The sequence below is a fragment of the Typopeltis vanoorti genome, chromosome 7 (genome assembly GCF_054136105.1).
Source record: "Typopeltis vanoorti isolate ZY-2024b chromosome 7, IOZ_Tvanoo_1.0, whole genome shotgun sequence".
Taxonomy (NCBI): domain Eukaryota; kingdom Metazoa; phylum Arthropoda; class Arachnida; order Uropygi; family Thelyphonidae; genus Typopeltis; species Typopeltis vanoorti.
This window is the reverse complement of record NC_143555.1, coordinates 96,991,684-97,013,522: the sequence shown is the minus strand read 5'-3', so window position 1 is coordinate 97,013,522 and position 21,839 is coordinate 96,991,684. Positions and strand designations below refer to the sequence as shown.

The 21,839-nt window shown below is 36.5% G+C and overlaps 1 protein-coding gene across 5 annotated transcripts in view; it reads left to right on the top strand.

Annotated features, from left to right (window-relative positions):
• The window catches only part of LOC150104886 (uncharacterized), a 695,785-nt gene that overhangs the window by 282,706 nt on the left and 391,240 nt on the right, over positions 1–21,839 (top strand). For all 5 annotated transcript variants that reach the window (XM_090395398.1, XM_090395401.1, XM_090395397.1 and 2 more), the window contains exons 11-12: positions 8,486–8,672; positions 20,207–20,324. In XM_090395398.1, coding sequence (XP_090251524.1) covers positions 8,486–8,672; positions 20,207–20,324 — 305 coding nt within the window. The remainder of the gene's footprint in view (positions 1–8,485; positions 8,673–20,206; positions 20,325–21,839) is intronic.

The window sequence follows — 21,839 nt, the reverse complement described above, 5'->3', positions numbered from 1 at the left end:
GGCAACACAACACTCAGGTATAAAAGAAAAAACATATTTATTGGAATCTAAAGACATATACACTTAGACCAATCTCACTTTAAATTAGTTCAATGACATGCTAAATCAAACTGATTAATACTCTAATGCATGAACAATAAATCCTTCTTTTAAATTAGAGATTAAACACACATAATATACACATTATACACTTCTAATCAATATTCTACCTACACATTAAACTAGTCACAATCATCATTCCAGAAAATTTGTCTTATGGAGATTAGCCACTGCTAAATAATCACTTAAAGTTCTTAAATACTGTCCATACTCAATTATTACACTACAATGATCTTTCCCTTTACCTGACTGGGTAATTATACAACAAAATCTGTACTTTACCATTTCTTGGGCAGGATCTCCAGGTCCGTCTGAACTATCCTTCTTTGTTTGAATTACCTCTTGATACTTCCACATAGCCTGCGTCCACGTGGTGGGTCACTATGGTCATCTGATTAAGCTATGCTCTGCACCTGGCGTTTTTCCCCTCGTCTTTTCTCGATCTGTTTCGGGCCATCGTCGTTTCTGCTGCCAGTTCTGGTATACGACCGTGATATTATTCCGTCGGAACTTTCAGTGAAGGAGCAAAGACGGCATATGCCGACATCTCACGCTTTAGTACCAGCAGAAATTCAGACATCGAAGGGAAAGGCGCATCGTCCGATATCATACCATCATCAAGAAACACATCAGGAACTCCCGATCCACGGGAGAAGTCGAATCATCATTCAATAGGCGAAAAAAAGCCTTGAGAAAGGGGTGCAAATCCTTTTTATTCTCCCTTCATTTCCCCCTTTTTAGCACCCTGTTATTAGCTGCAATAGTGCTGCTTACTTTTTGCGATCTTTTTTTTTTCCTGCCTGCTACTTTCTTCTTCTGCGGGAATTTCGGCACATCGCGAGATCTCTAGCAGGTCATCCGGGACAATGAAGACAATGAAAATAGGCAGAATCATTGAAAATGTCAACTGTGTTGTGAATGGAGAACCTGTGGAACAAGTAAAACATTTCAGCTACTTAGGCACGATTTTTAGTGAAGATGGTAAATTAAATATAGAAATAGACAACAGAATCAGCAAAGCTGGTATGGTGGGAAGTCAATTGAATAAATTCATATGGAATAAGAGAGAAATTAGTCAGAACACTAAATTAGCTGTATACAAGACAGTGTTCAAACCAGTTTTAACTTATGGATCTGAGAGCTGGGTCAGAAGTAAAACACTTGACCAAAGACTAGAGACCACAGATATGAGAGTCCTGAGAAAGATTAGAGGCGTGAACAGATGGCATCAATGGCAATATCATATTAAAAATGAGGATATTAGGAAAGAACTTGACATTGTCAGCATCAAGGAATGCATTAGCAGAGCTAATCTCAGGTGGTATGGTCACTTAATTAGAATGGGAGAGGAAAGATTAGCAAAACAAGTGTTCTCTGCCAGGTTGGCAGGAAAACGACCCATAGGAAGACCAAGATATAGGTGGATTGATACGGTACAAAGTGCCTTAGACGATAGAAATATAAGATCTGATAATGTTGGAGTCTTGACAAGTAACAGACTGATTTGGAGGAAAATTGTAGATAGGAAGTTAGTAATGATGTAATTTTTTCATGTAGTACTGTCATATCCTGTACACCCCTTGAGGGTACGTGACAGGAATTTGATGATGATGATTGTATACATGATGCATTCATATAATACTAATTTATACACGAAGTTCTTTACATGGTATTACAATTCTACTAAAGGGAGGTAATTCTATTTCTATTGACAGTTAGCACTTTATTTCTTCTGCTCGAGTACAAGTTTTTTTCTCTCAGCTGATTTTTCTGACTTGTTAAATCCTGAATGAGTTGTTTCCTTTTAAAAGTTTTTCATTCAGGATGTAACAGAACCCACAGCCTGTTGAGGATGATAATTATCATCACAGAATTCCTGATCTTTATCCCAAAGGCATGGACAAGATATTATTATAGTACTACATGATCACTATTATTACTACGTGACACCTCCAGGGAGTCCAAGGACTCATCGTGGAAGGGCACTCCACTTCACCTTGCCATGATGCTTATATTATTGTTAGACTTTCAACAGTTTTCCTCCAAATCAGTTCTTTTAATTATCAGGACTCCAGTATTCTTATCTTATATTTCAGTGCATTTCTAACTGGACACACACATTGGATCTTCCTCTGGATTTTTTCCCTACCACTGCACATCAAACACCTGTTTTGTTAATATTTCCATTGCAATTCTCTTTTAATCTAAGGTGGTCTCACCACATACTGTATTAGATTCTCTGCTGACATTCTGACATGCTTCTGAAATCAAGACTTTTTCCTGAAATTTTTTAATTTATTGTATGATTCTGTCTTTGATGCCATTTCTGTATTCCCTTTATTTTTCTCAAAAACCCTCAAATTCATGTTTATAGTCTTTGAATATTTGTTTTATTTTTAGCCTAAGATCCCTAAGTTAAAGTGATTTGAGCACAGCTAATTTAGCGTTTTTGTCTAATTTTTCTGTTCTTTATGTAAATTTACTCATTTGATTGTCATCATACCAGCTTTTGCTCTCTCAGAATATAATTTAATGAAATAACTACAGCATAAAGAAACATAATTAAACAGCAAGTTTAATCATTTCAATGTTTCACAGAGACATCTGTCACAAAGACATCTTCAGGAATACAGTGTTAAAATTTTAACACTGTATTCCTAAAGTATCATGTAAGTACCTTCTATCTGTTAAAAAAAAAAAGATAGAAAGTACTTACATGGGCTATCCCCCCCCCCCCCCCAACCAATTTCTGTATAGGGTAATTTGAAAAACATACTTTTGATTCTGCTAGTCTCAAACTTGCTATTTGGTTAAGATATATTTTGATTGTGTTTTTTTATTTGGCAACATGGCTCAGACACATTACTCTTTCCTTTTCCACATCAACAGAAAACCCTCCAAATCCAGTTCTGTACCCCCCCCCCTTCACCTTGTGGTATTGAGGGCTTTCTATTTATTCAACTGTATCTGTTATACGAGGATAATGTGGCTAGCCCTATGCCTCCCAGTGTATCCTATGTCTGTAGATGCGTTCAGTTCTCAAGGCTAGTTTGCCTGCTTGTAGGAGGAAAACCCCCCCAGATAAACTGGGGAGAAAAAATCCCTGTAGTCTATGCCCAAGACTGAGTGGCTATGTCTGAGAAAGATCCTAAGCTTCTCACATCAGCGACAAGAATCGAACCCAGGACACTCCTTCCCAGGCATATGGTTGCGAAGCGCATAGTCACTTGGCTAACTGCGCAGACTATAGTTCTATATTGAAAAAGAAAATAACAGCTTGCTTTTTTTTTTAGATATTCTAATCCCACATCTTCCCAATGGCATCCTTTCTTTTTCAGTATACAGCAAACCCACCTACCCAGCTAGATATATAAACCTTCCCCCCCACTTCTCAATAATATGGTATCATCAAAACCTTTGTCAACAGAGGCTCCAATCTCTGTTCCACCTAAACTTCCCTTACAGTAGAACTCACCTTTATGCACTAAACCTTTCTGTCCAATGGTTACAATGCCAAAAAGATGTACTAAAGTTGTCTATTTCCATATTTAATTTACCATCTTCACTAAAAATCGTGCTTAAGCAGCTGAAATGTTCTATAGGTTCTCCATTCACAATATAGTTGATATTTTCAATGCTTCTGCCTATTTTCTTTGTCTTGTTATTGCTAACCTTCATGCTATATCTATTAAAACAGTTATTTAATTTAGTCAAGGAATCTTGCATACCTCTAGCGGATTTATTTAGAAGTATAACATCGTCAGCATAAAGCAGAGAGCTGAGATTAACATCTCCAGTTTCGATATCAGGTTTAATACCACTTTTCTACATAATGTGATCCATATAGATAATGAATAACAGAAGGGATTATGTGCATCCTTATCTGACACCAGATTTAACATTAAACCATCTTTCTGTGCTTTCTTCAATTCTAACTCATCATCATCACGAACCATGGCTTCACTGTCAGTTGGTGTCTGATGCCTCCTTCACTATCTTCTTCCACCTTTCTTTGTCCAGCACACAGTGTCGCAGTTTCTGTACACCCATTCCACACCAGTCCTTTATGTCATTTATCCATTCTCTGTATGGTCTCCCAATTCTGTTTACACTGTCCATAATACCAAATTCTAACTGCTGACTTACAACTCAAACAAAGACTAAGTATTGCTTAATATAATGCCCTGTTGACACCATATAACTGTAGGGTTTTGAATAGCTTCTCTCTTGGCACCTTGTCATATGCCTTATCCATTTCTACAAAACTTAAATACAGATCTTTGTTATATTCCCATGATTTCTCAACTATTTGTAGTAAAGTGAAAATTTGATTCTGACAGCCTCTATTTGGCCTGAATCCTGCTTGTTCTTCACCAAGCTTTTCTTCCACAATCCTTCTCAAACGTTTCTCCTGTATACTTGCATAAATCTTACCAGGAATACTCAGTAGAGAAATACTGCTGTAATTCTCACATTTGGTTTTATTTCCCTTTTTATATATGGGTGCTACGAGAGCTCTACTCCAATCATCAGGAATTCGTCCCTCTATCCAGACCTTTTGAACTATGCAGTGGAGCTGCTGTAATACTTTTATACCTCCATACGTGAGTATTTCTGGTTGAATATCATTTACTCCTGCTGCCTTTCCACATCTGAGGCCTTTGATGGCTCTTTCTACTTCAAGTATGAATATTGAATATATTCCTGATTGCATCCCTGTTTATTGTTTTTTACCATTGTGCTATTACTGCTTGTTTCATTTAGAAATTTTTCAAAGTAATTACTTCATACTTCAAGGATAACTTTTTCTCCAGTTTTCATATGACCTTTATTATCTCTGATTTCTTTTACAGCACTCTTTCCTCCATTTCTGAGTTTCTTCAACAACCTCCAGAATATCTTGCCACTTCTAGATATTTATTTTCTATACTTTTGATATGCTTTCTCCCTGTCCTTCACTGCCTCGTTAACTTCCTGTGTCCACTATGGAGTTCTGATTTTTCTATTCTTGCAGACAACTCCTCTCTTGCTGAATCAGTCAGTGTTTTTCCTCACGGCTTGCCACTAAATCTCCAAGGTTTGGTTCCTGTTCTCCAACACTTTCATTTTTTCTTGAATAATGTTTGTGTATTATAGTCTACACTTCACATCTGAGAGCTGTTCAACTTTAGTTTGCTTTAAAACTTTCTTGCATGTCCATCTTTTCAATATGAAATTCAGTTTTATTCTGCTCAAGACTGAATTGTGTTCATTTCCAATTTCAAATCCTCTGTACATTCTGGTGTCCTGAACCAGAGAGAAAACATCACTATCAACAATAACATTATTATTATTATTACGGGCAACTCCAAGGAGTCCTTAGACTCATCGAGGGAGGCTCTAAGCATCATGTCAAGAACAACTATTCAACATCCATGCAGTATCTATCATACTTTGTCTTGAACTTATTCACAGTCATGGCACCCACAACAGACTCTGGCAACTTATTCCACTCATTCACCACTCTCTAAGTAAAAAACCTAGTTCTAACACCCTTGCTGACCACACTCTTGCCCAGTTTCCATGGATGACCCCTACTCCTCCCACCACCAGTCCTTTTCTGAAAAATATCCTCTGAATTAATCTTATAGAAACCCTTCAGTAATTTGAATGTCTCAATCATATCACCCCTTTTCTGCCTATCAACCAATTTCTGCAACCCACAAATCTTCAACCTGTTCTCATAAGGTTCATTCCATAGACCTGCTGTTAACTTGGTCACTCGCCTCTGGATCCTCTCCACCTCCTCCCCATCAAGAAGGAACCCTGGTGCCCAGATCTGGGCACAGTAGTCAAGATTGGGTCTTATCAAGGCTCGATACAGAGGAACAATAACTTGCTTGTCTCTGCTTGTCAAAGTATTCTTCAGTAACCAAGTGATTTGATGAGTTGATTTAGCCAATTTTGCAATGTGCCCCCCCTAAACTTCATCTCCCTCTCCACTAACACTCCCAAATCCTTGGCGTCGTCAATCTCCTGGAGTACAGTTCCACCAATGTGGAATACTGCTGCTAATCTTTTCACCCCAAAATGCATACCCTTGCACTTTGCCACATTAAATTGACATCCATTCTCCTTAGCCTAGTCCTCCAATCTATCCAAATCATCCTGCAAAATTTTGACATGTGCATTCACTACTGCTCTAACCAGGACTGGGGCATAGTATTTTTGTTGTGTGTGTGATTAATGTTCAGCACCTTTCCAAAAAAGTTTTTTTGAATAAAGTGTGAACAAAACAAACAGCAAACGAAAACTGCTTTACAGTATAATGTTACCTACGGATTAGTCCTGCTTATACAAATTTTTTCAAGTTATATAAATTTTCAAAATAATATAAAATAGTAATATGAAGTTAAGAGATTCAATGGAAGATTCAACGAAAATAGATAAGAGAATTTTACAAGAATGTTTCGCATTGGACTTGAGAGTTCGCTGATGCCGCTCTAACAGCCTGCTAATATAACAGGCTCGAATGTCGAGAAGAATGAGTTATCAGTAGTAAGCTGACTTTTAGGGCCGGACCACATGCATCTGATCCGATTAAAATTAGATACGGCTCTTACACAGAACTCAACAATTAATCATAAGTTGATTTATGATACATCAAAAAAAAAGAACTATTTTAGTACTATTATATTTTCGTAAATTTTAATCAAAAATTACAGTGATATAATCGGGTTCAGGATACAATTTCAGAATTTATTTGTTCATTTCCTGGAAGATCTGAAGGGTCCTAAACAGAAGACAACATACATTCATAATTATATATACCATTCTGTACCATTCATTGTTCGTTTAAACTGTTATCTCATATTTTTTGACATCTTTTAGGTGTCTTTTTTTCTGCTTCGCCTGTGTATGTTGCACACTTCGCACACGCCACCAGCCAGGCTTGGCTCTACCTAACTTTGCATCATCAGCAAACAAATGAACATTTCTTCTCAGATCCTTTCCTATATCGTTAATGAACAAATTAAATAGTAGTGGTCCAAGTCAAGAGACTTTTCTTCTTCTTAGCCTCTTCTCTACATATGAATTTGTGCACATTTTTATATTGGATCATTGTGTTAGTAATAATCAGTCCATGTTTTGAACAGAAATCCAACAGATATTTGCCATTATTATTAGCTTTGCTCTTTTCTCCAAATTTTCCCCAAATGTTTTTGTATGTCTGACAATCATTTCCTACGCTGCTATTTAGATCCACAACAAGGACCAACTTTTCCTTTTTCATTGTGTCAGTTGCTTTCTCTAAAGCCTCAAAAAATTCCTCCACTTCTACCTTAGTAGAACCTTCTGTGGGATCATAGGCACAAATAAGTCTCATTATCCAATTCCCCATTGTCATACTTGTCCACATCACTCTACTTGAGACTGCTTGCCATTCAAGAACATTTGCCTCGTATTTAGTGTTGAACAGTATGGCTATTATTTCTTTTCCTTGATTGTCATTTCCTGAATATAACATTTTGTATTTATTGTCCAGGGAGAGAGAGATCTTAAGAGTTTTTGCCTTTTTTGTTTCAATCACCGCTATTATGTCGATCTGGCACTTATCCAATTCCTCAGCTAACTCTATTTCTTTGCCATTCAGGTTCTTATGTTGATAGTACCGATCTTGAACTCTTGTTGTGATGGCTGGGTTTTAGGATTTGTTCCAGTATCTGACTTTTCGCTGTTTGCCCTGGTTTCCTGGCGAAAACAACGGAGTCCTTGTTTAACCAGGCGAGTCCCCAGCTGGCATGAAATTCTGTCATGTTATACCATCATTTTTTTAAATTTTGGTTTAATAAGTTTAATGTGGCCAATAAGAATACAATTTCATCAGGTAAATTCCAAATTTCCAGCCCATCCTCTTTTGTTCAGTATCCAGGTAGTTACCCAACAGGGTTACCACAAGAAGGTGAGCATTGGACATTGGGTCAGAAGCCCTGATCTGTTCTCCACATTCCTTTAAAGGCTATGTGGAGGTCTCCTCTCAGTTGCATTTTATTTGTATGAAATTTATATCACATTTTTTGTGGAATATAATTTAGTATGCTGCCAAGAAATTTGTCAACATTTGGCTGTAGTGATGAAAACTTTTCATACATACATACATACAGGTAAAAAAAAAAAAGTTTTTACTTAGATTTGGACACCACTGTAGTTTATTTATGCTCTGTTTTTTGTTTCTTTGATGCAGTATATCATTTTTTCCTTTTTTTAAAAATAAAATTAATTTAAAAACGTTTTGACTATATATAGTTATAATTTCTAAAATTTATTTAAAATTATGGGTAATTAATCCATTTTTCATATATTACAACAGGACAGTGTGTTTTAGCTGATTTTCTTTCTTAATTAGGTGGAGTCTGTTATGGTTGAAAATGGCAGTAACAATGAAGAGGAAGAGGAGGAAGAAAGGTGTACAGCATCTGTGGAATGGCATCGTCAAAAATTAGAAAATAAATTGCTGGAACTAAATGAAAAGAAACAACAGATGGATCAAATAATGCGTGAACTTTCAACCCTTCGTGAAGTTTCAAAAAATGGTATACACTTGTACACATCATCTGAGTTGGTTGAAACAGTTGCTGGTTACTTTGCTCATTGTATTTATTATGTGTTTAGGTTTAGATATAAACTTTAAATTCAGGCTTTCATATAACTTTCTATTTAAGGTTCTGTACTGTGTAAAACACTCCATTCATAAGAAAATTCTGAGAGAAATTTCAATTGGGAAATTGAGTTATCTCCTTCAAAGTATAATGTCTCTATTTTTCAGTACATTGCTCATAGACCTGTTTTGGAAATTGCATGCAGTTGTCTTGTTATATTAAGTTGCCTATCTGTGATGTTTGGAAACCATTTTCTGCTCAGGTAATTTTCTGCCTGGCTAAAGAAATTGGTGGCCAAATCTGTTCAGGGTAATGTGAGAAACTAGGTTGCTGTTCTTGGTTAAGAATTCCTGAACACTCAGGACTCTGTCTGTATGCTATATTGGTGTAGAAACTGAGTGCTAAAAAACAATTTTTAGGCTGTTTCCAATGAACTGCATCTAAATGGAGAATGTCTTGAGTCATGGTGTGGCCTTTGAAGAGACTGGGATTCCTGATGAACCTGCCTTTCCAAATTAAAGAAGGTGATCAGCACTAACTTTGACATTTGACCAGACATGCTTGCTTTCTTCAGCTTGAATCATCTTGGTGTTGTTTCATTTGAATGTTTGTTCCATTTCATCTGTTTCTGTGGGCATTTTATTAAATGCTGCCGCAACATGCATACATGTTTCCCCTTTAACTCATCCATGTGAGTTATAAAATATTGCTTGCAGTTAGATCAAGATGAAGGAATTTTATCAGCATTTCAGAAGTCTATGGATCCTCAGTAGGCATATTCCTATAACAATTTTCATTTATTTTTTCAGATTGTTGCATTAATAACTATATTCTGAACACTAGGGTACTCAGTCCTCAGCAAAGCATACTTAATTATATGTGCATTTGTAATGTAGTCAACAGTGATACTGCTTTTTTTTTTTTTTTTGAAAGACCTGAATGTGATTTTTATTGTAATATGACTGGAACATTTATAAGGACTCCTGAACTGAAGGTGAGTTCTCCAATCTCATAAGGATTTTTTTGTTCTAGAAGCTTGATCATTTTCTTGCATGACATGTCTGCCAGCTAGAGAACATATAACAATTCACAGAAATAAAATACACTCACCTCATATTCCTAATTGCCTTAGCATAAACTAAAACAGTTAGTAAGGCCACTGAAAAGTTTTCTGTTTTCATATTTAAATATCTCCTTTCATTTTAGAAGTTTCCACAGTCCCATTGTTAATGACATTGTCCTTTGGGTAGAAATATGAGTTTTCAAATCTTGTCTAGAAGGCAGAGATTCTTTTTATAAGGTCTCTTCAACTGGAGGTTAGTTAGCCAGTCTCATATGGAGGTGGTACAGTTAGTTTTTCATCCTGCAAAACAGACAAACTTGCCTGAGAGCACATGCTGTTTGGCACATATCAGATTATGCAGATATAATTAACTGTCCTATCAGAATATTAGTCAGGTTTCTATGAAGACAAGTTTTTTTTAGCCACAACAGAAATTGAACATTTTAGGGTGAATATCTCTACAGCTGTCATTTTCACAGTTACTAATATTGCTGTCCTTCAGTATGGAAATATAGTCTTTACTGCATTCTTCATTTTTCTTTCATAAGTTTTTATCACATGCTTTATCATTTAGCATCATGCTCTTTACTACCACATTAGGCACAGTTGGTAGAGCCATGACATGCAGTTTGGGCATTCAAATATTTCTGACATTTAAAGCATCTTAGTGGATTCGAGATGTATGCTCTAACAGGAGAGTTGTGATATCCTGCTTTTAGAGATGTTGTAGGCTTAGGTGTATCAAAAGTAAGGATGATGTTCCTAGTTAGAACCAGGTGACTATTCCTACCTATCAGGATGCACCTCACACCTGTCACTCCCTGATCTGAGCTCTGAACATATCTCCTCATCAGGAACATCTAGAAGATCCCATTCTGATGTCATTCCTCTATAAGAATTGAGTGTTTTATGAGGTGTTACTGTGATTGTTATTCTACACATTGATGTTGCTTCCTGTAGTTTGTTGGAATTTTGCTGACACAATGTTTCCACAAGGATATCACTAGAATGTAATTTCATAACAGTTTTGGGGGATCCTGTCAGTCCTTCTAAACTCTTTTGAATAAAGAAGGGTGATATTTTCCCTATTGGCTTTTCACCTGTTGCATCGATGATCAAAAACAGTTTACACTATTATCATATATCTTTTGTTGTTTCTTACTTCTGTTACCAAACGCTGTATCTACATTATCAGTACTTGGTTGGGACTTTATTAAGGTCCCTGAAATGTTTGATGATGAAGAATTCATGCTCAAAACATTTTTGTTTGGGCACCAGCGCTCCCCACCCACCACAGAGCCACACATGGGTGCCCACTGACTGACAAGAAATGACTGCACTTGGAGTAGAATGCCAGAGCTACCCCAGACTCTATGCCAGCACCACAGCATGGATCCCAACCATGGGGTGAGAGACTAACTGCAACACTGTTGAACCTTGCATGCAAGCTGACTAGCCTGTTGATCCTGGCCGGGCCATCCAAGATTGCCCTCTTGCCAAAGCAGAGGCCAAAGTAGTGCATTGCTACCAGTATTTCCCCCCCCCCCCCTTTTTTTTTTTTTTTTTTCCCTCTGGATGTCCATGGTCTCACCACACTAAACACTGTGGTAGGGCATTGGATCCCAGTGATGGTGATCTAGAATAAAGGATAGTAAAAAAGACCCAGGAGAAGTAGAGCAATGAATACAGGAAGGAAGGAAAGTAAAGAAAAAGCGGAAAAATGAAAAGGGCCAGTACCATTACTGGGAGGTTCTCTCCACCATGAACAGTTGCCCCATGGGGAGGAGTTGAAGCTCATAGAACTGAATACTCTGATTTTGTGCCTGATGGCTTAAAATCAGTGGGATCTTCTGCTGTCTTTCCAGACAAAATTATATCTGTACAGATCCCACTAAGAGTGTAATAACAACTTCACAGCAGAGCCATATATGTGAGAGCTAGCACTAAAATACATTAGATTTCACTTCTACCAAAGGTGGAATGATATATTCAGACTTGCAAAGTTCTCTTTAGGCAATAAGAAGTCTAGAGCTTCAGCAACATTTGGTGGGAAAGCTGGCTGCAGATACTATAGCGAGGTCATCTTGTTTCTCAGATATCCACCATCTCTGACTGTAACATACACAGATGACTGGCAGATTATCAGACAAAAATTCCTATTCTAGTGACAGCTATCTTGGAACACAGAGAGTAATAATAAGCTCTACCAAATTAAGCCTGAAATTAAATTATGGCAGTCTTGTCTGCACAGAGTTCAAACAGAGGAAGTCGTTGTTCTTGCTTGACTCCACATATGTCATAGTCATCTCACCCCACTCCTTCCTTCTAAGGGGTGAAGAGTCACAAAATTCATGCCTTTCATGAATTTTGTGACTCTGGATTATCCATCACTCCTATTTTAATCAACTGCTTTTGTTTTGCCAACAAGTGCAGTCATTATTTTATCCATTTTTATAATCTCTCTGAGCCTTACTTACTTAGGCAGAGTTTATCAGACTCATCACCTTTCAACCTGCTTTTTTGTTAAGTTTTGTTTGTTAATTTATAATAACAACTTACCAGGTTAACAACCTAATAAGTTGTTATTATAAATGCATTTAAAAAAAAAAAATCTCTGAATTAATGTACATTTTAGGAATTTTAATATTTTTTGTCATTATTACATCTGTTTTTTGTGCATCTTTTACATTTGTTCATTTATAATTTTTATTATTTCCACCTTTATCTATTTAGTTTTTTAGACCTGTATAAACCCCTTATTTATTAGACATGTTAATAGTACTGTCTTGTCTAGTAGTGTCTGGAGTGGAAGGATAAGGAAGCTATTGATATGATGTGTTTATGCAAGAAGAGGCTGGAGGTTAATGTCATTTCAAGGAAAGAGATGTGATTTTACTTGTGATTTGTGTATTACTGTGAGGAGATTGCATTTTGATAGCATTGAAGGTTACTTATCCTTTCCCCATGAAGGACAGCTTGGAGATCAATGTCTAAGGAATTGGTTGCAGATAAGCTTGAAGCTTGGCATGCACAGGCACTGCACAGTTTATTGAATGAGAAGAATGGAGTGTACTATCATCAGAAAGCATCAAAAGGAGGAAACCATCAGCACACAGCAAATAACTGAAGAGAAAAATGGCTCCTGGCTACCAAGTTAGGCTTATTGAGCCGGGCTTAGTGCCAGACATGATCGAATGCTCTGAAAATCTCAAGAGCAACAGCACATTTTCCACACCTTTTCATGTCATACATTTCCACTGGCAAGTAATATAGGCTAAGAGATCAGCACCGATCTAGAGTGGTAAAATCCATATTGGTGGTTCTTAATTAACTGGTGGCTTTCTAGGTAGAAGTTGATAAATTTCTCCATTATTTTGGAGTGGATTATGGTGAGAGCAGTTAGTTGGTAGTTTTGATGGCAATTTTTTTATCTCTCTTTTTGTGTGTGTAATGGTTGTATATAAGTTTATTTCCAAACTTGGCCCCTTCTTATTGAGCACCTGTTTGTGGTGGAGGAGACCTCCCAGTGATGGTACTGGTCCATTTCATTCTTCCTTCTTTTCTTTCCATATTCTTCACTACTACTTCCAAGTTTTTTCTCCTATCTTTCAAACTACTATCACTTGGATCCAAGTGATGGTAGTCTGGATTCTTGGATTCTGTTCTCTACTTCTCCTGAATCTTTTTTGCTATCTTGTCTTCCAGATTACCATCACTTGGATCCAATGCCTCGCCACCTTGTTTGCTGTGCACTGCAACCCTTGGGCATGTGGTAAGGGAGATCCTGGTAACGTGTGGTTCTGTTGTGGGGGGGGCTCTTGCATCGAACAAAAAAAAATAATTGGAACACGAATTCTTTATTCTCAGATTTTCATGAACCCTCACAAGATCCCAACCAAGTATTGATGCTGTAAATACATCATTTGATAACAGAAGTAACAAAAATGATGTGACACCAGTATAAATGTAGCAGTGTTTCTTATCCACAGGTGAAAAGCCAATAGGGAAAATGTCACCTTTCTTTATTCAAAAGTGTTTAGGATCAACAGAAGCTCCCAAACTGTTAAGAAACTTCCTTCTGGTTAAATCCCTGTGGAAGCACCATGTCAGCAGCTTAGAAAACTACTTGCAACATCAATGGTGGAATACCAGTTTCAGTTATAACACCTCATAAATTGCTAAATTCTTCTAGAGGAGTGATATCAGATTAGGATTTCCTCATTGTTCCAGATGAGGCGATATGCTCAAAGATCAGGGAATGACAAGTGTAAGGTGCATCCTGATCATCATCCTAACTTTTGTTACGCATAACCTTCGGCATCTGTAAAAGCAGGGTATCTAAAGTGTCTTGTTAGGCTGTGTATCCTTAATCCACTGAGATGCTTTAAATGTCAAAAATATGGGCAGGTCCAAACTGCGTGTCATGGCTCTACCACATGCCCAGTGTGATAGCGTGGTAATAAATCTTGCTTTGCAAAGAAGACTGAATGTGTCAACTGTCACGGGAGATCATCTAGCCTACTTCTCATGCATGTTAGATGTGGAAAGATGAAAAATAAAAAAAAGACAAAAACAGAACAAAATATATATCAGGATGCAACGAGGAAGCTAACCAGCACCACCACCACACATATTCTGAAATCCTTTTATACTGAGAAGGTGATAGTTAAGAAAATATAAATAGGAACTCAACCCTATGTGTCTATTCCACCATCTGATAATTTCACCGTACCTGAACCTTATGATCATGAGTGCTTCTCTATGGACTGCATCAATTGCACCACCTAGTCTCACTCCTGAAACAATTTCAAAAATGATCCCATTCAATGAGAATCCACTTATCAAGAAAATTATGACAAGGATCTTTTTATAGATAAGCCAGCAGACAGCCCATAGAAAAAATGGATACTTCTATATCCACTGAAAGTAAACTAAACTCGCTAAATGAACCTGACACAACCGATGTATTAAATATTTTTCCAAGAAATCGAGATGGACACTGGCAATCCATACTTTCCAAGTCAATAGATAAATGTAAGCCCTCAACATCTTGGGACATCAGATAAGTCTACCAAGCCAAAACAATAAGGAAATTCCTACAGTAGAACTGTTGGGAATTTCACCAAAATATTAATGATATCAAGGTTCTGCTGGAAAAAAAAACATATTTAAAACCCAGTGAGGACCCATATTTAAGCTGTTTTACTGTTAATAATTAAGGGAATACAAATCCCTTGTTGTTCAACTGCCAGTAAGCAAAACTCTAAGATCAAGAACTACGAATCTATGAATTTCATATATACCGAAAAACTATCGGCGAATCCAAGTGTAATGACCACTTGGTAGTACAACACCAAGGCAACTCGAAGCAAAGGTGGAGCAAGCTCCCTCGCTATACTTGATATTTTCTCATAATGTAAAAACACAGCCCCCAGGGGATGTAATACTGTAATTACATTATGAGGAGAGGTCACTACCCAGACTGGTTTCAATCTTTTTTGAGGTCTCATCAGTGAGTAGGTAGACTTGGAAGATCTTACATACCTTTACTATACGAATGCCATAAAGGTGTGTTTGTATATTATAACATAAATTAAAAGCCAAAGCTATTTTTCTGGCATCCTTAATAATAATTAAGGGGATACAAATCCCTTGTTGTTCAACTGCCACTAAGCAAAACTCTAAGATTGAGAACTACGAATCTATCAGTTTCATATGTACCGAAAAACTATCGGCGAATCCAAGTGTAATGACCACTTGGTAGTACAACACCAAGGCAACTTGAACTTAAACCTTGTTATCTTCCAGGTCTACCTACTCACTGATGAGACCTCAAAAAAGGTTGAAACCGGTCTGGGTAGTGACCTCTCCTCATAATCTAATTACAGTATTACATCCCTAGGGGCTGTGTTTTTACATTATGAAAAAATATCAAGGATAGTGAAGGAGCTTGCTCCACCTTTGCTTCAAGTTGCTTGGTGTTGTACTACCAAGTGGTCATTACACTTGGATTCGCCAATGGTTTTTTGGTATATATACGAAACTCATAGATTCGTAGTTCTCGATCTTAGAGTTTTGCTTACTGGCAGTTGAACAACAAGGGATTTGCATCCCCTTAATTATTATTAAGGATGCCAGAAAAATAGCTTTGGCTTTTAATTTCTGTTTTACTGTTGTTTGTAAGGACAGAACCAAAGATGGTCTTACTGAATACTGTGGAAGCAGTAGCAATTTGCCTATCTTTGGGAGTTTTCCATTATTACAGTATTACAACAATATTACAGTATGCTCCATTTATTTACCACCAGATTGTGATTAAATGAGATCGAAATTGATAATCTTATGTTTCAACTGCTTCATCCCATTTTCTCGTCGTAACTTTAATGGATATAACACTTTGTGGGGCAGTGGCAACACAAATGGACGAGGTTGTATCATTAAGCAAATGCTCCAAAAATGACTCTCCTTTCTTAATAATAGAATCAATACTACTACTGCTTTCTTCCACATACCAGCTCATATTCTGCAATAGATCTTACCTGTCTGCTCCCCTGCTATTTTCCTACCTCATTTGGGATGTTGAAGAGAACATCTATGGATGTTATCATTTTCTTGTTATTTGCACATCTTCATGGGAACCATGCTCTACATGTGTGCCCATGTGGAAAATGGACCGGGCTGACTGGAATGTTTTTTTTTTTTTTCCATCTTGCAAAATTTAATGCTGAAGCAGTCGGTCAAACTCCTTTCAATGAAGCAGTGAAGTATGTTACAGATATTGTCCAAGCAGTAATCCAAAAACATCATCATCACTGTATCCAAAGCCATGGTGGAATCTGGGGTGCCAAGCAGCCAATAAAGATCAAGACAAAGCATGGGGTATATTTCATAGATAATAGCATTTTCAATATGCTTAGGCCAAAGCACTTTATGTGAGATCTTGGATCCAATTTACTTCATTGATTAACGAAATGACCGGTGCAAAAATTGTATAGGATAAAATTTTGAAAATGAAAGGCAAATATAGATTTTGCCTACCCTGTAGCATAATGGATGTGTTGTTGCTGATCTGAAAGCTATTGCAGACACTTTAAAGAGAGAAAGTTTTTGCTAGAATCACAGCAAGTTTGATATCCTAAATTGAAAAAGCAACGAGAGAAACATCAGCCAAATTTTTCTATCAATGGGCCAAAGCCATATAATCAGCCATTTGTTAAGGAGGAACTAAGAGTGCTCTTTTGCACTTTCCTGTCAGTGCAGTTGGTCCTGATGACATCATCTTCTGTAGTTCTCCTCCTCTTATTATACAGCATAATACTTTCAGAGGAAGAGTTTCTGGATTCTTGGCATAAGCCAGTTGTCATTGCCATCCCAAAAACCAGGAAATGATCCAGCAAAAGCAAACTGTTATTGACCAGCTGCCTTTATATGATATTGGAGAAAATTGTTAATGCCAGACTTCTGAAACAAGAACTAGTTTCAGTATTTTGATATCAAAAAAGTTTATGCCACAGCTTGGAGATATGGCATATTAAAAGACCTCTATAAACTAGGTCTTAGAGGACACCATCCTCTGTTTATTAAAAACTTTATCTAGCTGAGTCTTCCAGGTCTGAGTGGGAAGCATGTATCTTGGCCATATCATCAAGAAGAGGGTGTTCCCCAGGGCTCTGTCTTAAGTATAACACTCTTTGCTGTCAGAGTTAATTGAGTCACTGAACAGCTTCTTCTCACTATTTGCTTTTACTCTTGTAACATGAGGGTTATTGAAAGAGATAACTTCAACAATCATATTGTCTCTCTTTGTTGACTCTTAGTAATAAGTTCAGGTTTTCAAAAAAAGTATCTACATTTCTGCTGAAAATGCACTTTCCACTTAGATCCTGCATTAAGAATTGGGCCAAGTATTATTCTAGTAGCAGCAGAAGCTCAGTTATTAGGACTCAACTTTGACAGAAAGCTCACATTCCTTGCACACACACACTTGTCAACTTTGGGAAAAGTGCAAGAGCATTGAATCACCTTTTCATCTTGTACTCTACTGAATGAGGTGCAGATCAATCTTCATTGCTTCACCTTTATTGTGCACATTTACTTTCGAATTTGGATTATGGGTCCCAAGTCTGTGGTTCTTCAAGGTTCAGGAGTCTGCAATGGTTGTGTAGGTTGTGTTTGTAAAGCTCTTAATTAAACATTTGTTTTTGTATGTCTTGAGCAAGATATTTTGCAATGATATTCTTATTTATCGTGGCTACTTGCTTAGTTATAAAATAAATGTATTTAGATTAGATATTAAAGCATAATGATAGTTTTGTATTAGCTGTCTCAGTTTTATGATGGGTGCTGTTTGTATATGAAATATACAAACAGCACCAACAACAGTTTACGAAATGTTTTCCATGACAAGTTAAATGAACTTAATTATTACTCAGTGCATAAAAGATTGAGAAATGAAGAACTGCTGTAAATTCTGGCTGTTTCATTGTGAAATTATTATTGAAGAAGAAACATCGCCTTTTTTTTAAGGCCTATCATTGGAAAGTAATGATGGGCACATGATAGTGGAGTGGAGGTTTCTCAGTTGCATTTCTGAGCATACATAGAAGCAGAAAGAACGTTATTGAGCATTGCTAAGCATTCAGATGTCCATAGAGTAGAAAAGGAGGACAGATAAGAGGAAGCTGTGGAGTCTGTGTCTTCAATGTATGAAGACCAGACAGAAATTTGAAGGAAGGTTAGAACTAGAAGACTAAGAGAGAATATCCTAGTTATAAGAAGTTAAGTGATGTTTTTGTAGTTATTAATTTATTTAGGATTTATTTCATTTGAAGCTGAAAGAAACTTTATTCATTTCCACACCATATAGAATGGGCCGAGTAAAGTTTGTTTTATTTAGGATTATCAGTCTGATAAGTGATGTCAAACTGTGGATATGATTTTAGTTATTACTTCAGAAGAAGCTTTCGTTTAGAAAGCAGAGTTGTTCGGAAATGCTAAAACTGTTGATATGGTTTTAAGAAGAATGTTAATTCATTCTAAAGTGATGATATGGTTTTTAGTAGTTTATTCAATGGAATTTGTTACTTTCATATAGAAATTACTGAAATGCATTGGATGAAGACAGGATATGTTTTCTTCTGTGTTTTCAAGATACAAGAAGAGTTTTTATTTGTATCATTGTCATATAGAGAGCATTTTTATTTTGTGTTGGTCTTTCTTCTGTGTGATCTCAAGAAAGAAGAGTTCGATAGGAGGCCAGTGACTAAGATTACAGGAGTTTTGCTATATAGGACAATATCTGTTGACTTATATGATTGTAAAGAAGTTGTGCAGCTATAGTTTTTTTCTTGTTGTGATTTGAAGAAAATACACTAATGCTTGCATAGTAGTTAATTTGATGTTGTATATATGTTTTTGTAAATTAAAGATTTTTATTTTGGTTAAAAAGTGTTTAAAGACTCAATCTCTTAATGGATTTAATTGACTCGAATTTTAAAGACTCGAAAGGGGTGGTTCCGCCCCTTGGCACCTGCGGCACCCAACTCCCCGAGTTCCGGACTGGTAGGCCAGTTCTTCTTGAATTGTGATGACTCGAATTTTGAAGACTCAACACTCAGGGTAGCCCCTGAGTTTCAAAACGTTTCAAATAACTTGACAAAAAACATTATTATTATTATTATTATTAGACACCTCCAGGGAGTCCAAAGACTCATCGAGGGAGAGTGTGCCAACAGCATCGAACGATTGTCCCCCTCCAACTACTAACCGCGCTCAAGCTTACTTAACTGAGCCATTAGTAGCAGAGGCTACTAATGACATGACACAAAAACATTACAAAAAAAGGCTTACTTATCATTTTATATTATAGGGTAGATTTTATTTGTATTTTTTTATTCATTATTACCTAGTCTGGAAACCCTACTGTAGAAACCAAAGATGGAACTTTCCAGCCACTTTGAGCCTTCAGTAAGCCGGGGGGGGGGGATCTCACACCAGGCAATGAAATTTATCTCCCACCTAAAGACAATCGCAAACATCCATGCTTATGGCAGGATTCAAACCTGCAGCCTGTTGATAGGAGAGCAGATATGCTTACCACTCAGCTGACCAGGCCAGCAGCAATGTTTATGAAGTTTCTTGTACTGAGATAAAGATTCTTCAAATTAACTTTTTTTTTTAATTTTTTATGACAATGTGTGATTAGTTATGAGCACACACACACACCAAATTCACATATACCAAAAAATAAAATTTGAGATTTGAACAATTTTTCTCACTAAACTCTAAATATGATTATGGCTAATAATATTTAGATGTCACTTAATATGTAATTGATATGGATTTTGTATTTTAGCAAATAATAAGCAATTTTAAGCCTAGCATTTTACTTTAACATTCTTTGCAGCTACAAATTCTGGAGTATCCACTGTTATGCCGGTTACAGAGTTTCAATCTGCAACTGTTGAAACTGTGAAAGATGCACAGCAGTTTTTAGAAACAATTGATACCAGAGAGAAAAAAAGGTTTGTTTCTTGTTTATTTTGTTTTTCTTTTTTTATGATGTTTTTTAAGTTCTCTCAAAAAATTCATTATCAATTATTTACATTTCATAAAAAAGCCTGAGACAACCTCATGTTTTGCACATCACATATTCAGATTACATAGTTAAGAAGAAACAAGTTTATTGTACAAGGCACGTCCAGAAGGTAAGAATTTACCATCGATATGTGATGCATGCATGGTTGTTGAGTGACTCAATAGCTGTTGACCATTTTACTTTCTTTCCATTATCATTTGTTGTTTTCTAGAAATAATTTATAATGAGTGCTGTCATAAAAAAAAAAAATAAAATCTTGCCAGCTGCAAAGTTCATGGTGTAATACAGTTTTTGTTGGTGTAAAACAGTAGTGCTGCAGAAATTCACCGATGACTGTAAATTTTTTTATGAGTGACCATAGGGTTAGGTAATGGTGTTGTTTCTTTAAATAAGAGCACAACAATGTTCATGATGAAGAGCGCAGTGGCCTGTCAAGTGTGGTGACAGATGATTTAGTGAAAAACAGTGAACATGAAAATTCCTACCTGGTGAACATGTGATTCCTACCTGGAGAAGATTTATGAGCAAGTTCCTTTTCAGTCCCAGAAGACAGTGGTCACCATTTTTTGACCAACAGTGCCTGTTTGAATTTTTTGGCTTTTGGAGATGATGGATGGCATCTGCATTGATTGTTGTTTTGACTTTACACTTGTGTATAAAATCCATGTTTCATTATGACACGAGCAAAAATTTCATTTCTTTCATATTCTTAACACTCCAAAAATTTTTGAGGCAATTTCACTCATTGCTCTGGACAGCGATACACATCGGTCAGCATTTTTGGGACCCATCTGGAACACAGTTTCTTATATCAAAAAAGCTTTTCTGTCATAATTTCATGAATAACTGAGCATGAAATTTCTGGGAATTCAAAATAAAGTTCCAGAATTGTGAATTGATGATTCTCATGAATTTTCATGTTCACTGTTTCCACCAAATCATTTGTCACCACACTTGGCCAGCCACTGTGCTCTTCATCGTGAACATTGTTGTACCCTTCTTTAAACATACAGCACCATGCATATGGTGCTAACCCTATGGTCACTCATTATGTTATGTATGTAAATCTTGCACAGTTGTCAGTGAATTTCTGCAGCATCGTTGTTTTCTGCCGACAAAAATGGTATCACACCATGAACTTTGCAACTTGTAGGATTTTTTTATCACAGCACTCATTATAAATTATTTGTAGAAGATAACAAACAATAATAAAATGAAAATAAAATGGTCAACAGCTAGTTGTAAGTGAAATCTGACACTCAACACAAAAATGCTGTCCTGTCATTCCAAAAATTGTTATTCTTAATGTACTTATAATTGGCACTTTAAGTTTATTGCACTGAATAACAAGTATCAATTACGAGTTGATGAAACATATACTGTTTATGGAATTTTAGTGTCATTAGTTTTTAGGAGTTGTTTCTCATAGTGTATAAAACAC